General features: G+C 49.0%; 1 protein-coding gene across 4 annotated transcripts in view; it reads right to left on the bottom strand.

The window, feature by feature from the left end:
* The window catches only part of LOC119390621 (uncharacterized), a 42,947-nt gene extending 32,731 nt beyond the window's left edge, over window positions 1–10,216 (bottom strand). For 2 of the 4 annotated variants that reach the window (XR_007416025.1, XR_007416026.1), the window contains exon 1: window positions 10,115–10,216. Coding sequence is in view for 2 of the 4 variants with exons in the window: in XM_037658226.1 (XP_037514154.1) it covers window positions 10,119–10,167 (49 nt within the window). In the remaining 2 variants the exon portion in view is untranslated. The remainder of the gene's footprint in view (window positions 1–10,114) is intronic. The other 2 variants (XM_037658226.1, XM_037658224.2) reach the window with 1 other exon arrangement.
* Window positions 10,217–25,622: the final 15,406 nt, after the last annotated feature.

The raw sequence follows: 25,622 nt of genomic DNA, 5'->3' as shown, positions 1-25,622 counted from the left end.
ATTGTAATGTTATATGAAGTAAGGATGGCAGCTAACACTTTTGGATCCGATATCGCGTAACTTTAGAAAACGCTGGTGTAAGAGAATACGGCCGCTCCAGGAACAGATGCTCTGTCCGCACAGTCTCTTCGCGTTGAGAGCGCAGCATGTAGAAGGATATACGAGCCGGGCGCCTATGCTTGCCGAGATAGCTTGCGCGCCAGTGATCGCGACCACGCCCTTCGAATCAAAGTTCACACTTGTTGCTCGAGCGACCCCCCCCCCCCCCCTCGCGTCTGTTGATGCTCGGTAAGGACGGGCACGGTGTGTCCTCTCTGCCTAAGCATTCCACGGCAGGTCTAACACGCGGGGGGATTTTATCGCATGCGCCCTCCGAGCGATGGAGACGGGCCGGCTCGTCTGGTCTTTGCTTCAGCAGCGTTCATCTCCCCCGCTCGCGCGCGATTACGCGCGGTCAGAACATACGATGCGCGGAGTATGTTATCAATTTGGACTTTATACGGAACATGACGACGGTGGCGACAGCGACGCCGACGTCAAAAACCCGTCAAGAGTGTCCATATAATTGCGATCGCAATAAAACAGTAAACAGAGAGCAGAACGATCTCTTCACTTTCTGCGTTTATAGCGCTCTCTAATGAAACTTAAAGCATGATCTACGAACAAGCAAAATCGTACACCCTTTGGGATATGTAGCCTCTGTATTCAGCATAGCAGCTCCTTTCCACTGCAAGGTAGAGGAAAAAAAACTATTTTTTTACCGTTGTTATAAACACGCTATCCAGGATAAAAACTATAACTAACTGCGTGCACCACGTGTACTTTTCAAAATACGTATACACAACCGAAAGGAAGAAAATATTCAAGATTATCAAGAGACTCCGGCTCGAAATCAGCACGCCATGCGCTGTTGTATCGCATATCCTGCCGCGCTAAAGTGTCTTTCAGTGCTTGCGCTAGCCGTAGGCGCGCATGCACTGAAAGCACTTTAGCCGAAGGTGCGCAGCCGTAGGCGCGCACAAAATCAGCCTTGCGAGCTGCGAAGGTGTCGGCACTCCTTGTTCTTAGACTTCCACCAGTGTAAAAAATTTGAGGTGTCTGCGGATCTCTGCAGAATGAACATAGCTGTCCAGCTCATTCCTTAATTGCTCTCGTTCCCGAACGTTGTTTTTCATATTATAATGATGTATGCCTTCCTCCCGGTGTTGTACCCATAGAGTCATTCTATGTAACGAGACTCCGCGCAGTCCTTTCATTTTACTGGATGGTTGGAACTTTCAAGAGCGTTTCACCGCTTGGGAGCTCTGTGATCGCTCTTGCGATGATAAGTTGTAGGTACTGTACTGAATGCGAATGACAGACGCTCCGCTGTTATGAAAGAGGAAGACGGCAATCGGTGGCAGTGGTTGTCGCTGGTGCTCGCTAGTAGCCCGACCTGCCTTACAAGGAGCCTTCCACGAAGCAACGCGTAAACCGGCTCAAAGCAGAATACCCCATTTGAAGTGGAGGAGGAGCCGGGATTCCCCTCATCCTGGAAATTCGCAATCGGTCGCTACCATCACCTTTCAACATGACTGCTCCTGGCCCTTCGCAAGCTGCTGCCGCCACGACAGTCTTCTGTACTGGCGTGCCACGGCAGCGCGACACGCCCGTATTTCACGGCAACGACGAGCAAGGCGTCGAGGATTGGATCGTTGAGCACGAACTCGTAAGCGCTTCCAACAAATGGGACGACTGCGACAAGCTCATCAACGTGCGATTTTACCTAGCTGATGTAGCCACCCTCTGGTTTAAAAGCCATGAAGCTGACATCACCAACTGGTTGACCTTTAAGGCCACCATCACGGAGGTCTTCGGTCGTCCCGCCGTGCGCCGGCTTCGCGCGGAACAGCGTTTGCGTAGCCGAGACCACACCGGAACGAGACGGTTACGAGCTATATCGAAGATGTCTTGTCCATTTGCAAGCGCGTTGACCCATCTCTCGCCGAAATAGACAAGATAAAGCACATCATAAAAGGAGTCGACGACGACACGTTTCATATGCTTGTCGCTCGGAACCCTCAGACTGTCGCCGACGTGGTCCAACTATGTCGTACGAGTTGCGAAAGCGGCGTGTCTAGACGCGCCATGGTGCCGAAGCTACAGCTGAGGTTTCCGCCCTTGTCGATGACGTCGCTGCTGATTACACCCTTTTACTGCCACAGATCAAGCAGGTCATCCCTGAGGAAGTTACACGGCAACTTTCCCTTGTCGCCCAAACACCTGAACCAGTGACGTCAATGGAGCCACGTCTTCCTCAGGTCATTCAGGCGCAAGTCGCACAGGCACTACCACCATCACCGCCTGCCACTACATCGCTGACTTAAGCGCTAGACACATGGTGCGATTCGGCATCCGATCCGACGTGCGACGCCGCACGCGGTATACGGCGATTCAGGACACATGGGGGCGAACGAGCAATTAGCGCGCAGGCTCCGCCCACACACGGCACCCCGGCTTGCACGCTCGGAAGACATCGCGTCCTCTTCGTTGACTGCAAAACAACCAACCTTACGCAGCCACGCTTCGTTCTGTAAGAACATTGCCAATAAAGCTACGCCTTCGCAAGCGACAAACATCTCAATAGCCCGCATTCACTCGCGACTCCGAGAGTAGGCCTAGCAAGGCGGACGCTGTCGCTAGCGCCGTTCGCGATCAAACGCGAGCTGATCATCGAAAACTTATTTTTATCAACACGATTAAAACTTTTACGCTGATGACACGCGTTTACATGCGCAATTGGTTTTCTCGTAGGCCTCGATTTGACGAGCAACGGTGGAAGCGAAGCGGGCCGGTTCGCCGAGACGGCCGGTGCGGCTGGTACCTGCGAAGTGGCCTTCCATCACGGCTCGATATCTCGCTAGTGGTTCGGAAACTGGCGCCGCCTTGCACAAATGACACACTTCAAACGTCATGGGTTATTTCATGTCAGAAGGAAAGTTTATCCAACGTTTTTCATGATCGGAGCCGTCCGAACGTAGTGCAACAAACGAGCAAACAAACAAACAAGCAACAAACGCGCCACCAGAGGGCCAGATCAGGCGTCTCCTGCGCTACCATTGGCTGCGGCCGTCAGACCGACGCGGCAGCCGCGCGGCTACATTCAGCAAGTTGGATGCCCGTGCGGCGTGCGAATCGTCTCCGCACGCTGATGGAACCTGTTGGGCGTCTGTCGGATGCGGCTGTTGGCACGAACAGCCGTACGACGAATCGCATCCGAATTCGTACCATGTGTCCAGCGCTTTACGCGGCCGTCGCTGCCAGACCACAAGCTCCATCTGATTCTGGCGCCTACCGGGCCACCGGGTCCTTCTACACGACGCCGCCTCCCACACGCACGGTGGTACCCCATCCCACTTCGCCCTACGGACCTTCTCTCGTTAGCCCATGGCGCAACTTTGACAATCGGCCGATATGTTTCCGGTGCGGTTTTGCGGAGCATATAGCCCGCTGCTGTCGACGTCGCAGCTTCGAGTCTCAGGACGGTGTGGCTTCCTCGAATTGGAAGGCTGCACGGCATTCCCCACGACATTTTTCTGCTGTCGCTGACTCGCTTTCCCCACGACGTCCTTTCGGCTCACACCGTTCGTCTTCGCCCCTCTGCCGATCCATCTCCCCAATGCTTTGCCGAGCTAGCCCTGCACGAAGGAAAACTGACAGCCGCAGTTCCGGAGGCAAGAATTGTGTTGTCGTCGACCTCTGCAAGACCTTCTCTTTATCCGCTTATCGAAATTGATATAGTAGTAGAAGTTATCGCCGTACGTGCACTTCTCGACACAGGAGCCGTCGTTTCTGACATTCGTGAGAAACTGTGTCACAGTTTGAGAAAAGTGAGACCGCCGCTTACGAATCTTGCCCTGCGTACAGCAACATCGCATTACATCACGCCTTCGGCACAGTGCACAGCTCGTGTTGTGATTCAAGATGTTCGGCATGCAGTGAAGTTTTCATTCTTCCGCGATCATTTTGCGACTTCATTCTAAGATGGGATTTTCTTTCTATTCGTCAGACCCTCGTACACTGCGCTCGTGCTGTACTCACATTGTCGACTCCGTACCTTGATCTCGATAACCGCAGTCTCCCTAAAGTGTTTGTCGCAGCTGACGTCCACATCGCGCCTTTGTCCGCCGTCCTAGTGCCTGTGTTTTCGCCTGCTGCCACTAACTCTACTGTTTTGTTTCAACCATCTGTTAAACTAGTGCGCGTCACCGAATCTTCGTCCTCCCGTTTGCCGCCATAAAATTTTGCGATGGTTCTGCGGCACATTACGCGTGCGGCGTCTCTGCTTGCCTGTCTCTCCTTCAAAGCGGCGAATGTCTGGGGAGCCTCGCCACTTTTGATGACATTTTCGACGATACAATACTTGGAGACCACGGCATCACTACTGCCTTGTGCCATCACTTCTGCAACTGACACAGCTGCTCCTATGGAGGTATTATGCAAAGCCGTCGATTCCCACCTTACGCCTGTGCAGCAGAAAAAGCTTGTCCAACTCCTCCAGCGTTTTCGAGCCTCCTTCGACCACGGCCAGTCTTCTTTAGGTCGAACGTCAGCAGTTGTTCAGCGTATTGATACCGGACTACAAGCACCATTGCGACAGCGTCCATACCCTGTGTCGACTTCCGAACGCCGTGTCATCGATCAACAGGTAGACGATATGCTCAAGCGTAGAATAATCCAGCCGACCAGCAGCCCCTGGACCTCTCCATTTGTGCTGGTCAAGGAAAAGGACGGATCCATCAGGTTCTGCGTGGACTAGCGCCGTCTCAGCCGTATCACGCGCAAGAATGTCTATCGTCTACCGCGCATCGATTATGCCCTAGACTGCCTACAGGGAGCGGAATTCTTCTCTTCCTTAGATCTGCGCTTTCGCTACTGGGAGGCACCCATGGCGGAGGCCGATAGCGAAAAAAACTGCTTTTGTTACGCCCGACGGCCTCTACAAATTCACAGTCATGCCCTTCGGCCTCTGCAACGCGCCTGCTGCTTTCGATCGTATGATGGACATGATCCTTCGCGGCCTCAAGTGGAATGCCTTTGTTATTTAAACGACATTGTCGTCTTTTCTGCCGATTTTGCGTCCCATTTAGCCCGCCTCGAGCAAGTTCTTGCTTGTCTCTCCGCCGCGGTATTGCAACTGAACCTGAAGAAGTGCCACATCGCCGCTCGACAACTTACAATCTTAGGGCATGTGGTTTCGAAGGACGGTATTCTCCCTGACTCCACCAAACTAACAGCCGTTTCGGCGTTTCCCAAACCAACTACCATGAAACAGCTCCGATGCTACATCGTCCTTTGTTCCTATTTCCGGCGCTTTGTCCGCAATTTCGCTACCATCATCGCTCCTTTGACCAAGCTCCTCGCTGGCTCTAGTGATCTTTCGCCATGGTCCCCCCTGTGACGACGCTTTCAACGAACTGCGCCATATCCTCACGTCAGGTCATATTCTGCGACACTACGACCCATCTGCAACCACTGAAATCCACACAGACACTAGCGGTGTCGGTCTAGGCGCTATTCTTGCGCAATGGAAAGGTCGCTTCCGAGGGTACGTCATTACCTACGCAAGCCGAAGTCTTACCAAAGCCGAAAGCAACTATTATGTCACTGAAGAGGCTTGCCACTAATTGGAGGATAGAGAAATTTCGGCCTTACTTGTACGGACGCCCATTTGACGTAGTGACTGACCACCATGCCCTGTGCTGGTTGTCACCAAAAGATCAAAGTTGTCGCCTTGCCCGATGGGCGTTACGGCTCCAAGAATACGACACCAGCGTGGTGCATCGCTCTGACCGCAAGCATTCAGACGCAGACGCCCTCTCCCATGCGCCCCTGTCTGCTGACCTGCCTGCTTCACACATACTACCTGCGATACCGCCGCCCTCACCATCTCCGACATGCCCTCTGAGCAACGCCAAGACGCTTGGCTTGCTTCCATTCTAGACATTCTGTATGGTCGGACCTCTTCTCCATCTTCTCGGACAGTGCGTCGGGAAGCCGAACACCTCCCCACTCGCGAAAGCGTGTTGTACCGGCGAAATTACACACCCGGCGGCCCTAAGTGATAACTCGTCATTCCGCGTCACCTCCGGTCCGAAAGTTGTTCCACGTTTCACGACGACCGACAATGCGGCCACGCAGATTTGGTTAAAGCTTATTCTCGCAACAGGCTTCGATATTACTGGCGTGGCATGTACCGTTGCGTTCTACAGTACTTGCGGGCATGTTTCACAAGCCAGAGACGAAAGACCCCCCTAACATTCTCCACAACATCGTCCTTCATCATGGCGCCTCTCGAGAGCTGCTGAGTGATCGCGGTCGTGTGTTCCTATGAGACGTGATCACAGCGGTGCTGCATACGTGCCGCGTCGTGCACCGCACCACAAGCGCCTATCACCCTCGAACCAACGGGATGGCAGAACGCTTTAACCGTAATCTCGGTGACGTGCTGTCTATGTACATCTCGTCAGACCACTCCTATTGGGATTGAGTACTACCGTTTGGCACTTTGATGTATTATACCGCCATTCAAAGCACTACTGATTTCTCCTCTTTTTTCCTCCTTACGGACGCGGGCCTTCTTGTACTATGGGCACTATTCTATTGTACCGACCCGAAGCCTGGGTCCATATCTTCATCCCAAGCAGCTACATATGCCGAAGAATGCCACCAACTTGCACGTTCATTCACAACACAAGACCAGGGGCGGCAGAAGCACTACCACGACGCGTCCACTAGCGCTACTTCCTACGATCCTGGCTCGCTCGTTTGGCTGCGTGTGCCGTCTACTACTCCTGGCTCTTCCACCAAGCTGGTCCCCAAATACCACTGTCCATATCGTGTACTTCAGCAAACTTCACCGGTTAGCTACCTCATCGAGCCACTGGAACCGTCTTCTGACCATCGCCGTCATGGCCAGGAAATCGTTCACGTGTCCAGACTCAAGCACTGCTACGATCCTCCTATTTTTTCTGGCCCCTAGGTCGCCAGGATGACTCCATAAATGCGAACGACAGACGATCCCTTGTTATGAAAGAGGAAGACGACAATCGGTGGCTGTGGTTGTCGCTCGCGCTCGCGTTCGCTAATAGCCAGACCTGCCTTACAAGGAGCCTTCCGCGAAGCAACGCGCAAACCCGCTCAAAGCGCAACACCCTCATTTGATAATCATTTTATGTTACATTGACACCGTGAATACAAAATCACATTTACGATATAGAAGATTAGCGAATGCACATGAAGTACAGAGCAGTGAGATGTTAACTATATAAGCGCCTGCTCTACTTTAGCTCACCCGTTTCACATAAATTAGGTAGCCCCATATGAAAGAAGCAAAAGAAGTTTGAGTTTATTCAACCACGTGAGAAGTACACGAAAATACACTGTATACGTGGTTTGGTGCGAAGGGAAAAAAGCTGCATTTCACAGCTTGACTGGACCCTTCACCCAGAAAAAATCTAAACTACAAATTTACAAAAATTACATAAATTACAGGCAGCGGAAACTTCTTCAAGTAGCTTCCCCCACATAGGGCCAGCGCTTTTTCGAGATGAAATATGTGGAACATATATGTATGCACCAGTGTTGCGGAATGGGCGCCTCCATTTCATTCCAATTCCATTCCGGGGAATTAGAACTTAACACAATTCCATTCTTTTCAATTCCTTAGAATAAAAACCTTAGCCCATTACCACTCCGGGAATGGCCGCGCAGCTTAATTCCATTACTGTAATTCCTCAATGTAGGAAAGGCACCTTGATAGTCTCACTCAGTTAAGAATAAACATAAAGCTGATGTCATCAGATGCATTAAGAACTAGAAAAGTACGCAAAACACGTTACCAAGGTCAACTGATAGTAGCTTGGTGACATAGCTCCTGCCGTACAACCACCTTACTAATTCCCATAGGGGCAGTTCTCCCGCCACCTATAGCATTTGCATAGTCAGCAAGTTTGAACGAATGGTGATATTAACATTTTTTGTTCATGCTTAAATGTGTGAATGCTAAAACGACGCCATAGCGTATTTTTATGCTGACAAAAGTAGTGTTCAAGAAGACTAAGCAGTTTTGCCATGCGTCTGGAGCTCCTAGACAGGGGCACAGTATTGCAGAAGGGCGGGGGGAGTATGAGGTGAGACGGCGGGCAAGCTGGAATACGAAAGCTTGCAGAGAACACAAGCATTGCGCCAGCGTCAATACGCATCACAACATAGAGAAGCGCTTTGTCGAATATGCGTCCGAGTCGCCAACGGCGACAGAACAATTAAGTGAAGGGCGGGGAGTTAGCAGGCTCTTGAGGAGCCACCGAGTGAGTGAGTGAGTGAAACAACTTTATTGGGTCCACAAGGGGAAAAATCACAAGGCGTAAGGGGAGGGGGGTATACCGCTGCCATAGTTCCGCACAACGCATACCAAACAACTGCACACAGCCGCGGTTAAGCGAAGTATGGAGACAAACTTCGGAGCAACACAGTCTATATAAGGACAGAATTGTGGTAGGCGCGTTGCTTATAAATGTACGGTGCTTGTAATGAGCGATGCCATCTTGAAAGTACTGCTTTATTGTTGAATTCGAGGCTCTCACTAATGTTTGACAAATAGCGCATAGATGAAAACGTGCACTACTTTCGGAAAAAAGACCTAATTCCACTCCGTGCAAAAGGAGCTTAGTTCCATTCCCATTCCATTCCTCCAAGCGTTGTCCCCATTCCAGTCCGTGGTCGCGAAAATGTGGAATTATTCCGAAGTGGCAACTCCGCAACACTGGTATGCACAGCCTATGAGCAACAATCTTAAGAACTGAGCAAACACCATGCCCGGCCCGACCCAAGCGCACCACCTCAAATCCGGGCCCACCCCGCCACGGTGGGCTAGTAGTTATGGCGTTCGACTGCTGACCCGAAGGTGGCGGGGTCACATCCCGGCCGCGGCGGCTACATTTTCGATGGAGGCGAAAATGTTTGAGGCCCGTGCACTTGGATTTAGGTGCACGTTAAAGAACCCCAGGTGGTCGAAATGTCCGGAGCCCTCCACTACGGCGTCTCTCATAATCATATCGTGGTTTTGGAACATTAAACCCCACATATCATTATCATCATCAAATCCGGACCCGACCCTAAGCCTGGAGCTTATAGACCCGAGCCCGGCCCGGGCCCGCCATCAAACTACTTTACCCGGCCCGGCCCAGGTTTTCGGGTAGGCCCGAGCCCGTGCAGTGCTCTATGGCACATACCCGTATACGCCAGTGTATACCCGGCGTGCCTCATAAGCCCACGATATGCGCACAACCACTCAATTTGCACAAACATGGCGATCGGCCTCGGAATGCTTGGCACAAAAAAAAAAATCCGGCATTCGCAGCTAATCAGGGCTGCTTCGCATGAAATTAATTTCTACAATGAGTGGGATCTGCCGAACTTTTTATCTGCGTTTCAATGAAGTTTTTTTTTATCTGTGTACGACAAGGGGAATATGCTCTCGCGGCTCTGCCAATGCTCCAAACGAACGATAGTTCGTGCTGCGATATAATATCACCACGCGCACTAGTTCTTGCCAAGGCACATTTGCCTCGCTCACTTCTTTTATTTTCATGTGACCGGATCCACTCACCAAGCTGTCACACGGCTTACTACCGCTTGGCGCAAGGTGCACCGCTGTTAGAGAACCTTCACGATTGGTTTAGACTGCTCAGATAAGATATCGTGGAGGATACGAGTTTTTGAGTTCATTCCGGAGCCGACGCTTGTATCAGCGAGAACGCTAGAATGTTTGATCACGCCTGTATGAAGAAATACTGTAGCACGGACGGTAATATTAACGACGACCGACCACCGTAATCGCCGCTTTCACTATTCTGCGAGTGTTACTCGCTTGTACTGTGAGTGCCCCGTTTTCTGGACGTGAGTTCGTCCCAATAAATAACTCAATTTTCACCGCCACAACCACGTAACAATAGACATACATGCGTGAACAAATGAATTCAGGTCTGTATGAAAGTGTAGTTACTACAATGTTGGGTATTATACAGAATAATGAATGAATTAGCAGCTTGCGATAATCTCAATTTTTCATTACTTACCCGAATATGTCGAAGTACTGACGTCGAGATGCGATATCGAGGACGTCATATAAAGCGAGTTGAAGAAACGTACGCTGCTATGATGAACGAGTGTGATGCATTGCGAGACCCAAAGTCTTTGTTCGTCTGGAAAAACAATGTAGTCCTGAATTTGAACCAACAAAACAGTTCTGGGAAATCGCATCGCGTATTATTCATAACATCAGGTGAAGGTCGGGGATAAAACTGTGCACCTCTAACGCTTCTCAGCACGAAGATGGATAAGGCTGCTGAAGAGCCATTTCCAGGGCCCTCCGTACATTCTACAAGAAATCAAATCCATTTGCACAAGAACATACATTTTGCGTCTCATTAATAATTATTCTCAAACAAATAACAGCACACCCGATATAGGCCGAGTAAGGCTCGCAGTGTGAGGAACTTCGGTGGCGAGACAGCGAGAAGTTCTGACATGGCCTTAGATGATATCGCACTCTGTAGTGAAAGCTTACAAAACCTGACTGCTATTCGCAATGCCCATAGACTGTCGCGCCGCCAAGCGGAATTCAGGAGCGTCCTCTCGAGGAGGGTTAGTAGTAGTGATGCAGAACTATCGATGGTACTATCGATACTATCGATAGCTGAGTCACTATCGAACTATCGATGGTAAAAGATACTATCGATAGCGCTATCGATAGTAAGTACTATCGATAGTTTAAAATCAACAGCGCGAACTCATTGCAGAATAAACTTGGTTTCCCGCGCGCGTGGTACATAGTAGAGCCGGAGGAGCAGGCTGAAGAGCAAGAAAGTTGACATGCTTGTGTTCTTCACCAGAGTGCTTCGCTGACACATGATCATAATGTCAAACTATTCAGCTGTAGCGGAAAGAAGCTGTTACATGGGGTGGAACTGCGCGGCTTCAGTTTTATATTGCATTTTATGATTTCAAAGTAAAAAAATGATCAAGAACAAAGTTTGGTAATTGTAAGATGTAACTGGTTGCTTTTAAATATGAATTTGTTGATGGACATATGCCGCCATTTTCATTTCACTGCGCAAATAATTTCTTTCGCCAAAATTTTGCTCAAATTAAGCGAAGCTGATAGTACGCTATCGCGAATATTTTGCCAATTTGGCCAGCCAGCAACAGCATCGTTATTCGCACCATTATGGATAGTTTGTCGCGTGGTTATGACGGTGAAGAATGCTGCAGCAAGACTGGGAAATACGAAGCTCTTTATTTGGTCGAACTTGTGCCCAGAAAATCAAAAATCAGAATACGAGCGATACAGGCTGCGCACTGATAGAGTCGAGAACAGTCGCCGGCCGTCGAGTAATCTGATAACCGGTGGAACGCTTCGTCTTTTATACATCAGTCATCAAACCCTCCAGCGTTATCGCTGGTGCTCGCGTAAGCTTTCGAATAAACTTGAATATTCGCTACCGGCGCGTAATCTTCAAATGTCAAACAATCGCGAAGCTTCTCAAACATTGCGGCGCGGTCTGCGTCAAATGCTGCTAACAGTCTGTGGGTGAAACCTGAATACATCAAAACAAAGCAATAAACACGCGTGGCACTAACATCGCTAGTAATATTACCGATGGTACTACTGATTCGACTATCGATAGTTTATCGATAGTAGTGCTATCGATAGTTTGTTTACACTATCGATAGTTTCACAGAAACTATCGATACTATCGATAGTCAATTTAGCGATAGTTCTGCATCACTAGTTAGTAGACGACAAAATGGCAGCACTACAGTCGCTCACTTGTTCGGCTGTGCTAACCTCAGTGTTAACGCGTTGGCAAGGAAGGAACACTACGACTTGGCATGTTCCCTGCATCAGTGAACAAACCGGGCCCTCCGTGAACTGAGAAATCTGATTCGTTCTTGCGAGGCGCGAAGTTTTCGTGAAAATACGTGGCGACTCCCGACTCGCGCTTTCAATGCTAGCCCACAGCGTACGCATACTATCAGCTTCGCGAAGCTTTCTGTAGCCACGTAGGTTAGTTAAATGTTATCGTCTGACATATTCAGTTGAAGCTCACCCTGTTTTACTTGTATAAAGCATTGGTCAGTGTTTCTTGTAGTGCATGAATCCCATAACACTACGCGGGAGGTCGCGCCGGCTCGCGATGTGTTCTTGTAAAACTGAGCGATCTCAAGTTGTCGATACAATAAAATATGCCTCTATCCTTTGTCAGCAAAGCGCTGTTACTAATCGTGCGAGCGACGTTTCAATCATTCGAGGACGCGTCTGCTCCACGCCTTTCGTGGAGCGAACACTTTCCACGCCGTCCTTCGCCAGTGTGTTGGTTTCATAGCCAGCGCTGCGCCACTTGTTTTTGTACGTTTGTTGATAGGTGGCAGCACACTGCAAGCGATTTGCTCGTTGACCGATCTGAGAGCGAAATGTTCTCCCCGCCCAGACGTCTCTGTAATTGTAAACGTGGTGACGCGGAGTGGTCGAAGTTGTTCGGCGGAGGAAATTCTTCAGATTGCTTTCAGCAGTGATGTTGAAAGAAACCATCTTGACGACGAGGATTTTTCACTGGACGTAGAAGACTGTGAAGGCACTGAGAGTGACAGCGACGGTGAACGATCAGCTGCTAACTCACGAGGAGCGAGTTGCACTTCACGTCCCCTCGTGCGTTATTGTTCTTTCACGCTCGTAAGTCACTTTGATTGTATTTAATGTATAATACCCTTGAGCGAGATCAAAATAAAAGCATAGTTCCTCGTGTGCATTGCATGTATCGATTATTGTGGATATTATGGAGCGCCGCATGCCGCCAACACGCTCGAGCTCGACCAGAGAAGCGAAATGGTTAGGGCGTCGGAACGTTCAGTCACAGCCACAATCCACGCCTCTCGGCTAACTTCTTCGACGTTGCGAAAAGAATACGTGTGCATTCTTTTCGATATTCGTGTTTCGATCGTGCTGATCGAGCCTGCAACATGCGAGTGAAGTGAATTGCACACGGCTAGAGTCTCAGCATGGCTGTGGCACAAGCGCTACTGAATGGGAAGTTAAATGCATGTGTTCCGTTGAAGACGTAACTCCGCGTTCTCGACTGCTCAAGTAATGACGACGGCGTATTATGTTCGCAAACCATCACCACGTTAAACGTGCGGTCCCGTGCAGCAGCGATGGCGCTACTCGCTGGCGGCCTACTACCATACTACTACTGCGGCAAATCCGTAACGCATGGCTCGGTACTACGTATCTATAAACGTTGGCTCGGTACGTACTACCTCGGAGTGCCGTTCTGCTCATACGTCAATTTTAGTTCATGCAGTTTTATGTAGCACGCACAGGATTTCGCAAAGCATCGTTATGTACGGTAACGGAGCTGAAATATAACATTTCACACCACAGCAAATAATTAGGTGGCGAGTACTTAGCACTTTCCATGGTTTGGGAAAGTAGTTTAGTCTCATATCCAATTCAGCACAGCTCATTACTTCATCTGGTGAAAATGGCCCGTCCGTACGTCCGCACGTACTATCTGTTCCCATATCTGTTCCTATGCTAACAAACTGGTTGACCCTCCTCCTGGCGCCATCTTGAAAAGCACGGCGCGCCACCTATAGTTCGTGGGCATTGCGAATAGTAACAAATACAACATTCTTTTTTATAGCATTCCACGGAAGGAAGGAAACAGAAAGATGGAGCGCAGGCAGTTAACTAGGAAAGCGTCATTTTTACCAGCCGACGCTGGGGGAAGGAAACACTGGTATGTGGTAACGATGCATTCTGCATGGTTCATAAAGCAGCAGATGCAGGAACGATGCAAATCGAGTACAATATTTGGCCGGAAAGCACATGCATTGGATGAGCAAGACAAAAGAAAACCCACGGGGCCACGAGATCTATGGAGGCACGGATTACTAGCGTAGCTGTATTCGCGTTTCCGCTCTACACTTGCGTTTGTGTGCTACAGTAATGAATGTGACTGAAACGAAATCAAATCTTCAACCTTTCGTTCGTCGTGTTAAACACAGGTCAATATCTCTGCCCTGCGCCTGCGCAGCGATGCATGAATTTCCTTTTTCTTCCAGGCGCGTCTATGTTGGAAAGATGGGAAGCTGTGTTAGCATTCGGCAAAAAATACATCTTCAGAATTTTTCTTCAGCCACATTTTTCCGTGTGGTCAAGCATTGTAAACAGCGTAAAAAAAGAGCAAGAACACTTGCCATCGCCTTCAGAACGAAAGGAAGATCCTGTACCGTCATAGGGACCATTGCAATCGGGAGCTATTCTAGCATGTAAGTTTAATACTACACGTCGTTGTATAAGCGGACCTTCGGTCACACTCGCTGATCGTGAGATGCAGTGTTTACATCTGACGTTGTGACGGCAACATAACGTTGTTTGAGATGACCAATGAGCTTGGTTCATGCACTTTTTCTTTGGATATATGTCATGTTTTACCCATTGTCCGCCTCGGTGGTGCAGTGGCATGGAGGAAAGAAAAAAATATAGAAGGGAGCACGCCTAGCGTTCACAAGCCAACCTCCTCTGAAGCCGCGCCATCCTCCTTTGAAACCGCGCCAACCTCCTCTGAAGCCGCTTGTTCCTCGCGTTCGAGGCTCATTTCCCATGATGCTCCTGTTTCATTTCCTTTCTTGGCGGGCTCATGAACAAAAAAAAAAAAATTGACGAGCGCGCCCGTCTAGCGTCCACAAGCCAACGTCCTCGGAAGCCGCTCCCCCCTCTCACCGCTTCCCTATCACGTGAGTGTGCTCATTTCCCAGCATGCCCCTGTTTTATTTGTTTTGGCTGGGCTTCAAAAATGTCACGTGACGCTCCCTCCTGGTTTTTTTTTTCCTCCATGTGCAGTGGTTACGGTGCTTGGCTACCGACCCGGTGGCCGCTGATTCCAGCGCAGCCGTGGCGGTCGCATTTCGATGGACGCGATATTCTAGAGGCCCGTGTGTATTGATTTAGGCGCACGTTGAATAACACCAGATTGCCGAGATTTCTGGAGTCCTCTAGAACTCTTTGTAGAGGGCTATGGAAACTCAATGCATCGTAATAATATAGCGGTTTCGGCACGTAAAATTCCAGATATTATCTGTCTCCCATGTTGAGTCTTCTTCGCTCTTCTTTTGTCCATTTTTGCCAGCGCACATAAAAACTTATTTGCCTTCTTCTTGTACCTACGGTACTGCGACCAGAAGGTGTGCAGGTCCTACATGACGACCCGACGGCTGGACAACATGGTTTTTCCCCGCACGCTCGTAAGGATACAAGAAGAGTATTACTGGCCGCGCCTTACCACCGACGGCGCTCTCTACTTGAGGACACGACCTCCTGTATTAGCCCCGAGATCATTGAGTGGCGCCCTCTCTTGTGTGACGTCAGATCAAGCACTGTGGGGCCGCAGTTAGCGCGCACGCTCGCTAGAAGAAGGCAGCGCGACGCTTCCGGCCAGGCTGTCTTGCTCGAGTTATTGGAACATTAGTCGGCAAGTTCATAAAACAATTCGTTCTGAATGTTCAAGCAATACGCCAAGCGAAATCGAGCGGAGTTGCCGTGAGGAGCACGTTCAGTGTCGATTGCTCCTGGCGTCGTCTGCAAGCCAATGCAATGTGTGCATTGTTTGCTTGTATGGTGAGGTGCCTTTTTCGGACTGTTGTACGGCCGTGACACACTCAAAATGACTTTCCGGCGCGTTTTCGATCACTGACTTCAGTGTTATGGCTTCGGCTTTCGTGTCTGCGTTATATAGAACAATGTATGTATACAGCGTGCTGTACTTGTTCGGCTGCCAAGCCTGCTCCTTCGGTTCAATTCCGCTATTCTGAGTTTTAATAGCTTGAAAAACAACGTGTGATATCATCCAACTAAATTAGGTAATCGTTACAAGCAACACCGCTGGATTTCATCCAAGTTTTCAGCAGCTACTGTGTAAGCACGTCATAAGTACTTCAAATGTAAGCAGTAAATGCAAAGGTTGAGAGCACGAGGAAAAGGGGGATGCACGACGGTCATATGAAATATTGACAAGTTGCGTTGGGTTCTTTATGGAACATATGTTAATCTCTACGTTTATAAATCGATGTTTTCTGACTCGTTAACGGTCGTCTGAAAGTATGCTGAAGTGAGTTAGTGTAATCATACTTACGCACAAAGCTTTCGCATCGGAAAGTGGCAATAAGATGTATTTGTAATAAAATTGCGTAAATCACTCTCGATAGTCGTCTTCTGATAGGGCGTGGTGCGATCATTGTACTAAAAAAACTGACAGGGTCCCTTAAGCATTTGTCTAAGACGTCGCGAAGGGGAAAGCCATGTTCTTCATTCTCTTCAGACGATTCATTCTGCCACCACCGCCTTTCTGGACCTAACGTGATTTTGCACTGCCTCCAAGATCGGAGGCATTGCAAGCTTTCTGCATCTCACCTGGTTTTGCATTGCCTCCTTGTTCGGAGGGCCGATCACGGAGACAGTGCACGGCGACAATATCACGTGATGACGTCGTCGTGTGGCGTCACGGTATGTGACGTCATAAGTTTGGCGATCTGTGACGTCATGATGACGTCATATTGTCACGTTCATGTTGAAAATAAGTGTGAATAAATCAAAGGCCGTGCTTTTTAGGCCGAAAAATTGAAACGATGCTGCTAAAACAAATTTACATCTTAATAACTCTATTTTGCCTATTGCGCCTACTTTGAAATGTGTTGGTGTTGTATTTGAGCAACATTTATCATGGAATGCTCATGTGGAAATGGTAGTGGGTCAGCTCTCTCGGCTAACTGGAATACTATGCAGGTTGCGCTTTTTTCTTCCTGAAAGTGTTAAACTTCTACTGTACAACTCGCTGTTCCTGTCGTACGTAAACTACTGTCATCTCGTCTGGGGCACTACTACACTTACTAACATCAATACCCTGCATAGAAAGCAGAAAAAAGCCGTGCGTTACATCTTAGATGTGCCTTACTTAACGCCAACTAGTCCTCCATTCGAAAAACTAAATTAAAAAAAAGAAGAAGAAAAATGGAAAGGTAAAGAAGGAAGTTGGGGGGGGGGGGCAATCGGAATAGGGCGCGGAGAACCTGCCGGGTAGGCGAGCGCTGTGACATTGCGGGGCAGGGGCGGTCCCGCAATGTCACAACAGTACCTCCCCACAATGTCACAGCGCTCGCCTACCCAGCAGGTTCTCCGCGCCCCATTCCGATTGCCCCCCCCCCCCCCAACTCCCTTCTTTACCTTTCAATATTTCCTTTTTTTCTTCGTTTTTTTTTACTGGATGGCGGCCCAACTTCTGAGGCTTTCGTTGACACGTGGTGCATATGTCTGCCAATGACTTCAACTATTCCTTTCAGACACCCCCCCTTTATATCACTTAAAGTCGACATGCGGACATTTAAACACACGCTGCCCGCTTTCCCGGACTGTAGCTGGCCTCCCCATCATCTTCTGCGACCCTTTGTGATGGCTAGACTCGCCGCCCTGCCGCCGCTGCGCCTTTCCAGTTTCCTTCAAGCTCCCCCCTTTTTTCTCCGTATTGCCTTTGGTGGCTCCACCTTGGTTATAGACCGCCAACCCGTCCCCCTCCCCGCTTTTCCTCTTTTTTTTCCTTTTTTTCCCCAGCTCCTCTAACCTTTGAGATGAGAGCCCCGATCGCCGTTGCAAACATTCTTGAAATGATGTGGCAAGAGCTACACTTTGCCGCTTCCGAGTTTTCCTTTCCAGGTAGAAATTACCAACCGCGCCACCGCTCGATATGACGTCAACACTAACCCTTTAAAACTAACACGCCAGGGATGACAAGGCGCCTTTGACAAAGATAGGTCCACCTATCGAAACGTCGGCCAGCCTGCTCTGAGGCACTTCCTCCTGTTTCAAACCTATCCCGTGTATCCATCTGTCGGCTCCCATTTTGACCATATGATGTGGTGTATTTCTAGTTTAATTCCGGCGTATTTCTTGTTTTCCCGTTTTGTCACTGCCCGAAAAAGGGGCAATGGATCCTGTGAAGCCTTGCTGGCTTTTAGTTCATTGTTCCACGACATCACTTGTATGGCGAAATAAAACTTGTTTTGATTTGATAAATTGATGAGTTCTTGCTTCACTCGTGTTGACGCCGCCGCCACGGTACGCCGACGGTCAATTTTCGCGTTTGATGAGGAATCTATGGCTTTGGTTTTAAAATATTCAATCTTTTTACAGTGCGGTAAAGAATAGCAGTATTCATCCAAAGGTGTCAAAATAATGGTGGTAAGGAGCGCTCTTTCTCCTCTTCCTGGCCCCTTTCATCGATTTCTCCTACTGTTTACTAAGCTGTACTATTGACTTCAAAGAAACACGATCAGCGGAGCGCGTCGCCGAAGCATTAGGAATTCTATAGTGCGTGCCATCCTGGGATCCCTATTGACACCCGCGCACGCCCTGATTAGGCAGCACTGTGCGATTGAAAACATCAGTGTGGCTCACGAGCGGCAAACCGCATGAGCGTATCACTAATACTAAGAGTGCGAACTCTACCACGCGGGCCACTGCTGGCGTTTCATTCGGCGCCGATAGCACGTGCAACAAGTTTTAATGTGCGTACAACTCCCTCAATCCGCGCTAGTTGTCCGCAATAACCCGTTCGTCGGTGAACTTATCAATTTTATTTTGTCGGCAAACGTTTTGTGTACACAGGTCCACATGACTATAAAGTGTGAATTTTCAATCTGCCCAGGTCTATTTGCACAACGCTTTTACCTGTGCGTACGCGTTCCGCATAGGAATGGCCGACACCGCAGCTTGTGACCACTGCGGAAGTGATGAAACAATTAAGCATATTCTGTGCGACTGTCCACAGTACTGTTCGCAGAGACAGTCGCTTTGCAACGCGCTTGACAAATTGGACGACCGAACTCTTTCCGAAGAAAGAATCCTGCGCCACCGACAGGACATTACGTCTCAGAAGAAGGCTGTGCAGACGCTAATGCGCTTTCTGCGTTCAACCGGGCTATCAGAACGGCTGTGATAGGACGTCCTGCATGTGTGTGCATGTGTGCATGTTTTGTTTTGTTTTTATTTTATCTCCCTCTCTCTCTGTCCTCTTTCCGACCCCTATATCCCCACCCCTGTGCAGGGTAGCAAACCGGTCGCTCGCACCAGGTTAACCTCCCTGCCTCTTCCTTTTCATCTATTTCTCTCTCTCTCTCTTTGCCAATTAACCCTAAAATTGATCGCGCTTCGCTTCCAAAGCAGCGTAGACTCTCGTTAACTCGCTTGGCGAGACGTTCAGGCGTTCACGTAAGATATTTCAACACGATCCAGCCCATTAAATTACGCTACTAACTCGGGGGCATGATCTTTACCACGATGGCTGTGGGTTACTGAAATGTAAACGTTTCTTAACTCCGTGTAATGCGGGCAGTCATCTATAGAACTATCACTAGATGAAAATACAGCTAGCAGTAGAGGACTGCCGTGCGTCGCGAGCGAACTATAACGAAAATGCTCCTGTTCTAGACAGAGCCTAGCAGACGACAAAAGCCGAATCCCCCCATTTGCGTCACCAAAGCGCCGTTCGCAGCGCTGCCATCGGTGGCGCACGAGGCGAATAAATTAGCGACATGCTAGGGTGCCTCGATGTGCGCGCGCCTCCGCTTGAGCATATCGAGGCACCCTACGACATGTCCGTACTGCGCGCCACCACTAGCAGAACCTTAGTTTTGTTAGCCGCCACCGCAATTCATGGCGCCACCACTTAGCCCCAACCCCACTGGACGTGTAGCTGTATTGCCGTTGTCACGTGCCGTGTCTGTCAGTCTTCGCACTGTTAGGTGCGAAGCCCCTTAAGCGCTCGGGCTGTTGGCGACCTCCTGTAGTCGTCGCCCGTCACCAGGGGCGTAGCCAAGGGGGGGGGGGGGGTTGGGGGGGTTCAAACCCCCCCGAAATTTTTCAGTTCTGCATGTGTATATATATACACGCACACATACAAACACACGCGCGAACATACATGAAGTATGGTTGAACCCCCCCCCCCCCCCGAAAAAAATTTCTGGCTACGCCCATGCCCGTCACGGAATAGGAGAGGAAAAAACGCAACGTCTGCGGCTTTTAAAGACGATAGTCTTTCTTGGGGAACTTAACCAAAGAACTTTTGGCCTGTCTGTCTGTCTGTCTTTCTGTTTCTCTGTCTGTCACCCGATTGCGCGACCCGGCCAAAGTTGAACGACTTGCTTACCGCCCACCCATCTTGAACTGGTACGGCTGTTCATACTTGGGAACGTTGTCGATCAAAAAAGTAAATATTACGCATATCTGAGGCGCAACATCACTAGGTAAGTATTAGGTGGTGTGTTCCTTTAATAGAAAATACATAGATACGTAATTCTAAAGACACTAGTTTCCTAAGCTGCGCTGAAAATGCTCGCCGCATTGCGCGCCGACGGATGCCCTCTGCCACGGAGGAAGGAAACCTTCTGCACAAGCTCACGTTTCCCGACGTATTGCCTGATGGCCTCCATATCTCACGCAGCGCTTCCTATATCGTCTTTAGCCGGCATTTGCAGCGGAACACGCAGATACGCGGCCAGTTTTTTCTCCCCTCACCATCTACTTCTCCGTGACGGGCGTGAAGAAGAGACACCATCGCGGTAAAGCAAGTGGCAAATAAGACGGCGCGTTCGCTCAGGAAAAGCTCTGTTACTCTGTAGGACGCTGTCTGCGATGGCCGCTGGCCTCTGTCTTCGACGCTGTCTGTATCAATGAAAGGACGCTGTCCTTTCTTTGCTTTTGACTTGTCCCTATGGGAAACACCGGTGCTTCGTACCCCCCCAGGTTCCACGTTATTGGAGCTGCAAGGGGTGGGAAAGGGAAGTGAATGTGAGGAAGGCCACCAGCTCCGCCGCTTCCTTAACTTCGCACTACTATTGCTTCGTGGGTTCTGATGTGTTCCGACAGTCTGTGAAAATGAGAGTGTGAACATAGCGTAACCCCGGTATCTGTGTCGCGACGGTGAGCTATTTAGCGATGGTTTACCGTTGTGCTGCGTTCTGCAAATCTAGCGAGCCTACATAAATCAACTGGCACATCACATTTGACGAGTTTTCTGTTACTGATGTGCGCACTTTGGCTGAAGAAGTTTTGCGGCCAAGGCGAAGGTATCCAGGAATAAAATAAGCTCTGGGTCTGGTTAAACAAAAGCAAATAAAAGGAACTTTTCGAAACATTGGTCTCGCTGACTAAAGAGGTAACGTTGTTCAGTGCTACGATGTTCGGGGCAAGCAAGCATGCATACTTGAAGTGAGCATTTATACGGTGCAAAGCTATATCTTCTAATCAAAGGAGCTATTAGAATTTAGTAGCTTCAGGAAAATGAAGACAGCGTGTTTGCGAATGCTACTGCATTTACCTTAATGCCGCCTTGCGGGCTTGCGGTTAAGAGCACTTGGGGTAAATCCGTACGCAGAAATATATGCGTCCAACTGCATTGCTGTTGATATTATCTAGTCAATAGTACCTCCGGTTCGCTAAAAAAAGCATTGTGCATACGAAAGGTTTCTAACTGGAACAGCGGTGCAGCTCAGTGGCGTCTCAACTCGTTCGCGAGTGGGGAGGGGGGGGGGGGGCTGGCGTCGCTCACAATGTCTGTTGCAGATATATATATATATATTATGTACACGCACACCCACAAGGTGTCCCAGCTATCTTTAGCCAAGGGTTAAAAATACAGTAGAGGGAGGCGAGTGAAATCAGTTTCAAATTGCTGACAGTCGTCTTGCGCACTACAGACATTTTTTTCGTTTGGCAAATAATTAATTTGTTACTTAGGATTATTTACTTAATTGCTAAATATTTACTTTACGCAACAAATGCGACGCGCAATGTTCGAGAGCGTCTTCAGAAACCCCCAATGTATTATTTGCGATAAAGTCTCACGTCTACCATTTTTCGAAAGCTGCAAAGAGAGCCAGCGAAATACAAGAAAAACCACGTGACTAGCGCACTCGCGCGCAGCGAGCATGCTGCTCTCAGCTGTGGTTTGAGCGAACGAAATCACTTGTGGGCGTGACTCTCCGGCTCCGTGGCAGCGGTAGGCCGATAATTTTGCGGTGGTTTTTTGGCCCACGTCAGCCACTTGCCGCGCGTGACGGTGCAAGATGTAGCGAGCGCGGGCCAGGAAACGTTGCAAAACGACGCGAAAGATTTGTATATATTTGATACGCACGCATATATGTTGAAGAGCCGCATGTGTGTGTTATAACTACTTGTTTGCAGTTGGGTAACGCTGCCAACGGCATGGTGGGTATTACCAACACCAAAAGCGGTAAGCCGATATGTAGTGCTATACTTGTCCCTTATGATGAAGAACGTACGCACGTTTCATGAACCCGTGTGCATGTGTCGAAGAGGTTCTTGACAGTTCTTGAACAAGGTCATCATCACCGTGATCAGTGAGCACAAGCAGCTGGTCATGACTTGTTATCGGATCCGTTCGCGATCGAGGTGACGAGGGGTCCATGTGTAGTGAATATGAGGTATAGTACGCGCGTTGGATATCGTGGATGTCTCGGCCATTTCGTCGACAAATTGTCCGTCGATAGAGCCGGTGACATGTCGGAACCTGAAGTCACCTTTCGCGTTGGTGAGTTATAGGCCGTCGAGGCTGGGAGGCCTGGATAGTGCTACGTAGACCAAGATCAGTGGATGGCGCTTGTCGTATTCGTAGACTACCTGGGCGTATGTGGTCTACGTAGCCTGGTCTACAAGGCGGCTGTCAATCAATCTGGCATCATTCTCGGTCAGCATGAGGCGATCGCCCAGCCTTGTAAGAAATGTAGAGGAGACTGCGTCGTTCTGGCGTACTAAGTGCAATTTACGGTGCGATGAAGTGAATATCATACGTAACTTTCGTTAATGTATTTCTTCGGGGTCGAGCAATGCTTCAAATAGCTTGCTGAATCATAGGAATACAAATGTAATGTTTATTAGACTGCTATGAAAGCGGAGCCAACACTGGAACCACAGACGTTAATCTGATATGACGCCTGTACAGTAAGAGTACATATGTAGTGTTTATTGCTTTCTTGTGAAATTAGATAGCCACCAACTCAACCACAAATGACGTTGTACCAATATACGCCTGCATAGGCTGTTTTTCCAAACCAGTTTATAGACCTGGCGTGGCCCTGTCGTGCCCCATTGCCATGCAGAATGCTTGGGTTCGATCCTTGCTGGGATGCTAATTTTCATTATTTCCATTCGTTGGGTCGACGCTGCCGATGTCGGTTTTTCTTAACGCACTCGCATTTGTGTTACCAACGTCTATTCTCGCCGTTTCTGCGTATATATACACTGTCAATCACCTGTGGCGCATACCCGTACACCGCGGCCCGTGGTAAACCGGTATGTGCGACACGTGTCTAGAGGAAAGGGTTTGACGATGCACGCGACAGGACTTTCACGTTATTCATGTCATGTCAAGACAGTCATCTTCGTCAAATCCTCTTACCCTTCCATGCCTATTTTGGTCTACACCAAGTTAAGGAGGCAATCATGAGAGTACCCATACGTAGGCGGCTAGATAGATAGATAGATAGATAGATAGATAGATAGATAGATAGATAGATAGATAGATAGATAGATAGATAGATAGATAGATAGATAGATAGATAGATAGATAGATAGATAGATAGATAGATAGATAGATAGATAGATAGATAGGAATGTTCGAAGTGCCAAAGTTTCGCTGAGAAATGCTTCGCATTTAAAAAACGAATGATGCGATGCGCAAGGTAAGACCATGCGGAGCAGAGCTATGAAAACGCATTTGCGCTTAGACGCTTTAAAGAAACGTCTCCGCGTTAAAAAGCAGGTAGCAGCGCCGTCAGAAAAGCGCCGTTCGGATCCCACATGTGCTGCGCGGAATCGGCTGCATGCTGTACCTATCGATCGCACTGGCATGTGGTCTGCGGTGCAGAATGTTCACTGTGCGCTCGCTTTAGCTCTCTGCATATTGGCTGTATAACCTGGCACCTGTGAACATTGAAGGCGTTGACCAGGACATTAAACCTCGTTTTGAATGCCTCTTGACATGACTTCATAGTACCCGGAAACGCCCGAACTTTAAGCTCCAATGTATGCCACCAATGCGTATCCGCTTTAAAGACGTTGTGTAATGCGTGGGTTCGATTCTGAAGTCTTCAAGATTTTTTTCTTCATTCTTGATAGTGGTGCTAGCTACTGCTGTTTTTTTTTTTAATTTTGCATGCTACTGGGGATGGTGAATATATGTTCATGGTGTTTCGTTTTAGTGTTTATCTCCTTTTAAAATTACTGCAATGATGCACGTGGTTTACAAGCAATGTTTATGACCACTCTTCGCAATTGCCTTCCAACTGTGGATATTGGAAATATGTACTTTTAACGAATTACTTGCTTCTTCCACTTGTTTGTAACCTTGTGGACCTTTTAGAAAGGGTGGGAGCCCTGGGAGCCCCTGGGAGCCTACGAAGAACACCAGGATCTGCCACCGGCATTTCCTGAACAGCAAAAAATCCAATGATCCATAAAACCAACTGACGTAATTATTGCCGGACTCCTATACGTGCTATTTTTTCCAAGATTATAGTGCTGGTTTAGAAGTTCCACCCACGCTGACATTTCACGTGTCCGCACCTGTACCAACTATTCGCCGGTGCGACAGCGGTCCCTTAAAATCTGCTATATCTTGTGTACGGCAGTACCACTCGATAGCTCTACTATTCATGTAGTGTACAACAGTACCGCCAGATGGCAGCTCGGCATGTACTGGCTTCAATAATAAGGGCTGCCAATAAACCTGACCTCACTTGTCCGCCCGAAGACTCGGCTGTCGTGTCACTTACTCACCCGATGCGCTCGCCACTATATAACACGCGGTATGTCAGCGAAGCATGTGTGTCTATAAAAATAGATGGTTCACGCGTCCATAAAAGAAGCCATTAGCGGTCGGGACGTTATAAAGAAAGTGGCATGTTTACAATGAGCGCCGCTTCGTAGGGAAGCTTGTTGGTGCTCTTCTGTGCACTGGCCTCCGAGGTTGCGCACCGGATTTCCGAGGCCATGATCTGTGGCAAACACTTGGCGTGTATGGTGACGATGTCGTGCCATAAAGCTGTGAAAACGGACGAATGTCCTACTATTATAAGGTGTGTTTCTTTTGCGCACACTGTTACCGCCAAAGTAATCATTTGCGACGCGCAAAAGCGGCAAATTGCGCGAATGCACATCACCCATGCTTGCAGCAAAAGCCGGCGCCTCCGGCACACGGTGTAAGAATATACTCAGTGATGACACTCTTCCCCCAACGCATGGGAAACCGCAATCCGCGCGCGTCCAGATAATGTTCGGGTTCTTATCAGATGACTTGCAGAGGGCGCTACGAAAAGCGGGGCAGTCGTCCTCCATAGCAACGCGGATGCTGCTGATAACATGCATTTTTTCTGTGACATTTTGCTGGATAATGTGCATCCGCCAAGCGGCGTCGTGGGGCGAAATCGAGAGAGCAACAGGAGAACGGCGA

This window comes from Rhipicephalus sanguineus, chromosome 4, assembly GCF_013339695.2.
Source record: "Rhipicephalus sanguineus isolate Rsan-2018 chromosome 4, BIME_Rsan_1.4, whole genome shotgun sequence".
NCBI classification, from domain to species: Eukaryota; Metazoa; Arthropoda; class Arachnida; order Ixodida; family Ixodidae; genus Rhipicephalus; species Rhipicephalus sanguineus.
Note: the sequence above shows the minus strand (reverse complement) of the source record. Positions and strands in the feature narration are given on the sequence as shown.